This window comes from Ostreococcus tauri, assembly GCF_000214015.3.
Source record: "Ostreococcus tauri WGS project CAID00000000 data, contig chromosome 10, whole genome shotgun sequence".
Lineage (NCBI taxonomy): Eukaryota > Viridiplantae > Chlorophyta > Mamiellophyceae > Mamiellales > Bathycoccaceae > Ostreococcus > Ostreococcus tauri.
In genome coordinates, this window is record NC_014435.2 from 505,986 (window position 1) to 513,282 (window position 7,297).

At 61.8% G+C, this 7,297-nt stretch overlaps 6 protein-coding genes across 6 annotated transcripts; 3 read left to right on the forward strand and 3 right to left on the reverse strand.

Annotated features, from left to right (window-relative positions):
• Positions 1-188: 188 nt before the first annotated feature.
• Positions 189-488, forward strand: OT_ostta10g03050 (Uncharacterised protein family SERF; the record flags this gene model as incomplete). The annotated part of the gene is made up of 1 exon (XM_003081699.1): positions 189-488. One exon carries the CDS (start codon positions 189-191, stop codon positions 486-488), a length of 300 nt encoding a protein of 99 aa, XP_003081747.1.
• A 312-nt stretch (positions 489-800) lies between these two features.
• Positions 801-1,604, forward strand: OT_ostta10g03060 (unnamed product; the record flags this gene model as incomplete). The annotated part of the gene is made up of 1 exon (XM_003081700.1): positions 801-1,604. The coding sequence occupies one exon, from the start codon at positions 801-803 to the stop codon at positions 1,602-1,604; it is 804 nt and encodes a 267-aa protein (XP_003081748.1).
• Positions 1,605-1,714: 110 nt separating this feature from the next.
• On the forward strand, positions 1,715-3,592 carry OT_ostta10g03070 (Mitochondrial Rho-like; the record flags this gene model as incomplete). Its single annotated transcript, XM_003081701.1, has 1 exon — positions 1,715-3,592. The coding sequence occupies one exon, from the start codon at positions 1,715-1,717 to the stop codon at positions 3,590-3,592; it is 1,878 nt and encodes a 625-aa protein (XP_003081749.1).
• A 36-nt stretch (positions 3,593-3,628) lies between these two features.
• OT_ostta10g03080 (Zinc finger, C2H2) lies at positions 3,629-4,972 on the reverse strand (the record flags this gene model as incomplete). The annotated part of the gene is made up of 1 exon (XM_022983222.1): positions 3,629-4,972. One exon carries the CDS (start codon positions 4,970-4,972, stop codon positions 3,629-3,631), a length of 1,344 nt encoding a protein of 447 aa, XP_022839850.1.
• Positions 4,973-5,034: 62 nt separating this feature from the next.
• OT_ostta10g03090 (BRCT domain) lies at positions 5,035-5,700 on the reverse strand (the record flags this gene model as incomplete). Its single annotated transcript, XM_003081703.2, has 1 exon — positions 5,035-5,700. The coding sequence occupies one exon, from the start codon at positions 5,698-5,700 to the stop codon at positions 5,035-5,037; it is 666 nt and encodes a 221-aa protein (XP_003081751.2).
• A 106-nt stretch (positions 5,701-5,806) lies between these two features.
• OT_ostta10g03100 (unnamed product) lies at positions 5,807-7,264 on the reverse strand (the record flags this gene model as incomplete). Its single annotated transcript, XM_022983223.1, has 1 exon — positions 5,807-7,264. One exon carries the CDS (start codon positions 7,262-7,264, stop codon positions 5,807-5,809), a length of 1,458 nt encoding a protein of 485 aa, XP_022839851.1.
• Between the last annotated feature and the right edge of the window lie 33 nt (positions 7,265-7,297).

Here is a 7,297-nt window from a genome sequence, read left to right on the forward strand (position 1 = left end):
CATCCGCGTCGACGACGCCTCGCGCGACGCGCCGCATCGCGCGACGCGCGCGCGCGCGACCGAAAGAATTTCTCCCGACCCCCCGAGCGTTCGAGCTCGGTCGACGGCGCGACGCATCCGTCGTGAGGTGACGATCTTTTCGTGATGTGCGCTCGAGCGCGTCGCCACTCGCGCACGCGTTCGATCGAATGGCGCGCGGACTCTCGCGCGAGCTCGCCAAGGAGAAGGCGCAGAAGAAGGCGAACGCGAACGCGGCCAAGGGAAATAAGGAGGGGCTGACGCCGGCGCAGCGCGCGGAGCGCGACGCGAAGATTTTACAAGAGAAAAAGGCGCGGAAGGAGGCCGAACGCGCGGCGCTCGCGGCGAGTGGCGCCGACGGCGCGGCCGCGGTCGCGGCGGAGGAGGCGAAGAAGGCGGCGATGCGCGCGAAGCAGCGAGAGAATAAGTTGAACGCGGCGAATCCGTTGTTGGCAAAGCAGAAGAAGTGATGACGTGGAACGATGACAATCTTTGGACGCGGACGGGGCGGAGACGACGAAGCGAGCGGTGAAGGATCAATAGACGCGCGATGGTGACGACGGAAGAACGCGCGGGGGGTCTCGAGCGATGATTCGCTTCGGGTTGGATTTCGAGCGCGTTCGATCGTATGTATCGATGACGTATGTATGTAGCGACGGCGACGACGACGACGCGGATGATGTGAGTGCGATGCCAGAAATGTTGCCAAAGACGAGACGAGACGAGACGAGAACACGACGACGACGACGACGACGACGTGAGAGAGAGCGCGACGCGAAACGATGACAAAGAAACGGGCGGTGCGAAATGGTGATGATGGACCGATGCGAGCGGCGAGCGATGCGGCGCGACGGACGCTCGCGCTCGAGGCGGAGCTCGCTTTGAAGGCGGCGGATGAGGCGCGATTGGCGACGCAGCTGGAACGCGTATCCAGAGAGCTCGAACGAGTGAAGGAGGCGCATGAAAATGCGCGAACCGCGCGTGAGAACGATTGTGCGAGCAGAGATGAGGTTATACGCGCGCTCGAGCGAAGAGTGCGCGAGATCGAGGGTGAGAACGTGATGTTGCGAGCAGCGAGGGACGAAGCGGCGGAGGCGCTCGATAAGAGCGCCGCTGAGATGGACGGTCTCATCAGAGCGTCCGCGATCGGCTTCGGGACGATGAAGGTGACGAGCGACGACGACGGGAACCTCACAAAGCTCGAATCGGACGCGATCGAGGCCGCTATGCTCCGCGCGGCGAACGAGCTTGTCGAGGCGAAAGGCGAAGCGCAGGTCTCGCGCGCCGCGGTTGCTCGAATGGAAACTCAGTGCAAGCTCATCGAGCACGACCACGAGCTCATCAAACACAACATGGCCGAGATTACCAAAGTCTTGGCCGGCAAAGACGACGCGAACGCCCGTCAGGCTGCTCGCTTACACGACCTCGAGCGCGTTTTACGAGAAACAGTCGCGATTTGCGAAACCGCCCGCGCCGCCGGCGCCGCGGATCGAACCGAAACCGACCGTCTCCGCTCGGCGCTCGAGCGCACACGCGCCGAGAAAATCGCCCTCGAACGCGAGCTCGACGCAATCGTCATGCGATGATCATCATTCTCTTCTCAACCACCTCATGAATCGTCTTCGATCCGCCTCTCTCGCGCGAGAGTCCACAGTTGCTGACGCTCGAGATTGCATCGATTTTGTCTCATCTCGCCATGTCCGACGCCTGGTGGCGCCCGATCGCGGACTCGTTCGCGTGGTCCGCGACCGCGACCGCGACCGCGTCTTCTGCGCCCGCGAACGAGGCGAAGGACGCGTTAAACGGGCTCTCCGAGGAAGAATTCAGGAAACGAGCGATTTCACGAATGGATGCGTCGATGCGGGCAAAGTACGGTCGAGGCGCGACGTATAACTTTAAGCTCGTTCTGCGAGGTGACACCGCGACGGGAAAGAGCACTCTGTTGCGGCGTCTGCGGGGAGGGACGTTTGTTGCGACGTACGAGACGACGAAGGAGATCAAGACGGCGCACGTGAGCTGGAGGGCGAAATCGTGTCCAGAGGATAACGTCGCGTTGGAGGTGTGGGACGTCGTTGATCGAGCGCCGAAGCGGAGTGTGAGCGAGAATTTAACGCTGGCGAAAAAGGCGAACGCGGCGAATGAAGGCGCGCACACGTTTCCGCTCGATGCGACGGTCGTGGACGTGTATCGAGGGGCGCACGCGTGCGCGGTGTTGGTCGATCCGTCCAAGAGGTGGACGTTTGATTACGCGATGCGAACGTTGGATGAGCTGCCTAAACACATACCGAGCGCGTTGATTTTGAATTTTAGGGATTATCCCGACGATAAGCGCGTAATCACGGCGGCGGAGGCGACGGCGGCGGTGCAGGACGCGTTCGGCTCGCGGCCGTTCACGCCCGTGGTCATCGAGACGTCTCTGTTGAATTGTTACGGCTTGGTCTCAGTGTCGACGTTTTTACACGTGCCATTTCTGTGTCTGAAGCGCATGGCTCTCGAAGAAGCGCTAAAGGCGAATACCACGGCGACGGTTCAGGCGCAGGAGGCTTTGGAAAAATTCAAGGAGGCTTCGTACGAGGCGTACACGCGAAAGCTCGGCATTCATCAGCCAACCCCAGAGGAGCAGGAGGCGAAGGAAAAGGAGGAAAAAGATAGAGCGTCGAACGGGACCGCGACCTCCGAGGCCCCGGCGGAGAGTTCGCTGAGCTGGAACAAGTTGAGCAACATGACGATCGGTGAGATCCCGCTGTCGCTAGCGGGTGCCGCGCTCTCGTCCACGGCGAGCGCGGTGAGCACCATCGCGCGAAAGACCCCGGCGGAGCTCTCGGCGGAAATGGCGAATAATTTGAAGAATTTCGCGAGCTTGGGCGGGGGCGGGGCAAACGGACAAACGGATGCGGGCGACAAGAACCCCGCTTCGAACGATCTTCCACCGCAGTTCAGTCACTTGGGTCCGGGCGGGATCGAGCGCGCGGCGTTCGGCGGGCGCGACATCGCCGACGAGGATAAAGCCGCGATAGATAAGATGATTCAAAACAAAGGCGGCGACGACGGACAGTGGCTCGACGACGACAGCGACGATGACGAGGAAAACAACGGTCAGAGCGATGAAGAAGAGGACGTGGGGCGCAACGTGAATCTCAAGATGGATGGCTGGGACGACGAAGAGGACGACGACGACGACGCGGAGAAGATGGATCCAGATTCCCCGGCGCATTTCATTCGACAGATACCTAAGGAAGATCCTTTCTTCGGTGTGTCCGATGAGAAGACAAAGAATGGTAAGCCGCCGCTATCACCGATGCCGCCGACGGCGATGCAAGACCTCGATCCCGAGCGCCTCGCCGCGGCGTTTGATGCGGCGTCGCCGCCAAGTCAGGAAGACTACGAAACACTCGAGGACCCGCTCGGTCTGACGCTCGCGCGCTCCGCGAGTGGGGTTATGGCTTCGAGCGAAAGTGAGAGGAAGGAAAAGAAAAAGAAGGAGAAAAAGGAAAAAAAGAAGGAGAAGAAGAGTGAAAAAAGCTCGAGCAAGTCGAAATCGTCGCGACGCGTCGATTGGGACGAGAGCGATTAGAGTGCAATCACCAATTCAATCTCTACAACACAATCGCTAATCCTGCGCCACGAAGCTCAGGTCGACATCGAACCGCGGTTCGGTGAAGTTTGTTCGGCGATTCACGTACCAGACGACGCTGAATCTTTCACCTTCATAGCCTCTTACCCAATGCACACATCGTCCGTCGAACCTCGCGAGTCGCTCGCGAGTGTCGATCGCGTATCGAGTCAACCCATCAGAGCTCTCGACGCACAGTTCACCGCCTCCCGTAAAATCACCGAATGCCATGGCGTACTGAAACGACTGGTCCTCCTTGTCCAAGTGCGCAGAGGAAATGAAATTTTTCGTAATCGCCAAGGAATCGTACGGAAACGATGGATCGACAGCTCGCATCAAATCCTCGCAAGCGAGCTTAAGCGACTCGTACGGGTCGCTCGGCGAGCACTCTCTCTTTAAAACTATGTAATTATCGCTCTTTACCGAGCGTCGTTGCGATTGGGCCGGCCACTTGGTGTCGAACAACTCGTCGCGAAGACGCTCTGTCGCCGTGCGATCAACTTCGACGCCTCTTAAAGCGACGTACGCGTGCTCGCGCTCGAGTGCGTCTGTCACGAGCTCTTCGCTTGTGATCCCGCGATCAAGCGCCCGACGCTCGAGCGTCTTGGAAGTCCACGCCATAAAAATATCTCGCTCGTTCGGGTGCTCGCCCGCCTTGAGCTCGCGACTCTTCGTCGGCGTCTTCGCCTTGTCACCTGCATGGCGCCGAGTCGCCGGGAGCACTTTTAAAACCATGATAGCGCCACTGTCCTCGTCAACGATTTCCGTGCCGTGCATCACCAACAACGCCTTCGCTTCTCCCGGGTCCCGACACGCGGCGAAACCGTAACCGACCCACTCACCCTTTTCCTTATACCCTCGCGCCTTGAACACGCGCGCCTGCGGCACGGGAATCCCCTCGCACCCCTCTCGAGGCATCGCGCGCCAAATTGCGTCGCGAAACCCCTTGAACGAGCGAAACTTCCCTCGAAGTCCACCGATCCAGAGCTCGCGCTCGAGTGCGTCCTCGTCGCTCGCCCACGTCGCCCGCTCATTCCTCCGTCTTGCCGCGCGCTCGCGTCTACGTTCGTTGAGCGCGCGGACCTCGTCTTTCGTCATGTCCTTTTCCTTCTTTCGTTGTCCGCCTTTCGTGACGCCGGTGCCGGATAAGCGAGCGAAGACGACGCCGAGCTCAGACTTGCTCGCCCGACGGCTGGCGCCCTCGACTTGCGTGGACGCGCTCGACGTCGACGCGACGTCGTTGACGTCACCGCACGAAGCGTCGTCGGCGCGTAAGTGGCGGAACAGCGCGTTTCTCGACGCGAATGTTGCCCCGCACGCCGAACACGAGATTTCCGACATGCCTACGGAGTCGCCGCCGCCGCGAGGACTGAGGTCGCGTTCGTCCGCGAGCGAGTTGACAATCACGAGGACGATAATCCGTTCGCGTTCGCGACGCGCGCGTCGTTCTCACCCTTTGAAGATACGTATTCCACCTCTCCATCGTTCGTCTTCTTCCGTCGTTTCTTCGATGTCTCTTCGTCCGCGACGACGTCAGCGAACGTCCGCTTCGACTTCTCGCGCGTCTTCGCCTCTTCATCCATCTCCTTCGCCTGCGCCGCCATGAGTCTGACGTCCGAATCGTAGCGTTTTAAATCAACTTTTTCAACCTCTCTCGGACGTTTGTTATTCCTCGGCGTCTTCCCGCTCCCCGGGGGCTTCTCCACGCTCGACCATCGACTCAGCGGCGTGCGCGGATGCGCGTCTCGCTCGCTCTCCGCGCCGGGCACAAGATGTTCCTTCTCTTTCGCTCTCGACCCCGCGCGTTCGCACGCGGTGATCCAGGACGGCGTGACGATGAAAGCAGACTCGCATCCCGCGTCTTTCATGCGTCGACGGAGACGTGGTAACCCCTCGGCGTCGTTTCCAGCTCGAAAAACGATGTGCGTCAAAGAGTTCGTTAGACGATCCTTGAACGTTTTCGCGCCCATTTTCACGAGTTTCGAGGCGAAAACGCCCGAGCAGTCCACGCCGTCGTTCGTGCGCACGGCGACGAAAGCGCGGACGCCGGTGAGGGGTTTGGGGGACATTTTACCGACGCGATGTGCGGCTCGAGGGGAACTTTGGGTTCGCGAGACGCGCGGTGAGAGGCGTCGTCGGCGTGTTTTCGTCTCAACGGTGACGATTGACATTATCCTAGTGCGCTGAAGTGGAGAACAAATATTCGTACGCGAGCAAGTGGAGAAGAACGAGGTAGGAGCCGATGATGAAGCGACGGTGACGAAGGATGGTTTCGAGCCTTCGATTCATCGGACGCTTGTATGCCAAAGGTTCCAAGACGTCGGTGGCGACGTTCGCCGAGCCGGCGACCGGCGTCGCCGTCCCGTGCTTCTTCTCCATCGTCGTTCGCCACGCTAGGTCGGTGAATCGTCGCGTGAGCGAAGAAATCTCCTCGTTCTTTTTTAGCACCAATGCCTCGGATTCGGCGAGTCTTCTGGCAAGCGCGGATGTCGATGCTTCTCTAGGCGCCCCAGTCGTCGATCCGTTCGATCGCTCGGCGGCGAGCGCAGCGAGCTCCTGACGTGCGTCCGCGAGCGCGGTCTCGGCCTCTCGCGCGCGTTGTTCGGCCGCCGTGAGATCGACTACGGCGTCGCCGCCGTCCGCCGCAGCGTGATTTTGTCGGGATTCGTACGCCTCCTTGGCCTGCGACGCCGCCGACATCGCGGCCTGAGCGCGCTCCTTCCAAACGCTCTCCGACGCGCGAGCGGCGAGCAAACTCTCCATCGTCGCCGCCTCGCTCGCTCTCAAACGCTCTATGTCGCGCTGCGCCTCGCGCAGAGCCGCGCGCTCGCGCGTCAAATCCGCCTCGAGCATTCGCTCTCGTTCAAGACCACCGTCGGTCTCCACTCGTGACGCGCCGTGCGAGCTCGTCGCGCTCGAAATCTGTCGTATTAACTCCTCCTCCTTCGCCTCGAACGCGCGCGTGAGGTGCGTTAACCGTCCCTCGGCTCGCTCGAGCTCGTCGCCAAGGCGCTCGATTTCTTGCTCCAGCGTCGTCACGCGCGCCTCCGCCTCCGCGCGCGCGTGCGCGCTCTCCGCGTGCGCACTCTCCGCGTTCGACCTCGCCTGTGCCGCCGCCTCGCGCTCCTCCTCCGCCTCGCGCCTCGCCCGCTCCGCCGCCGATTTCTCCGCGTTCGCCGACGCCGTCGTCGACTCCGCCTCGTTTCGCGTCTCCCGCAGCGCGCGCTCCAACGCCTCCCGCACATCCCTGTGTCTCGCGATCCGCAATCGCATCCGAGCCAACCTCGATGTCCCTCGCCCACGCCCACCGTCCTCGTCGCTCTCGCTCGTCCCATCGCTCTCGCCGTCCGTCTCGTCTTCGCTCGACGCCTCCGCGCGCGCCAGCCGCGCCCGCAACGTCTCATTCTCCGCTCGAAAACTCTCCAGCTCCGCCCGCGCGATCGTCAGCGCCGTCCCGACCGCCGCCGCGTCCGTCCCATCCGTCGTCGTCTCCGCCTCGCGCGCCCGCGACGTCGCCAGCGCCTGTTCCAACGCGATCTTCTCTCGCTCCAGCGCCTTCCCCTTCGCGATCGCCCCCGCGAGCTTCCGTCGCAGATCCACCGCGCGCGCGCGCGCGTCGTCGTCCGTCGCCATCGTCCGCGGCCGCGCGCGCGCTCGAACGCGGCG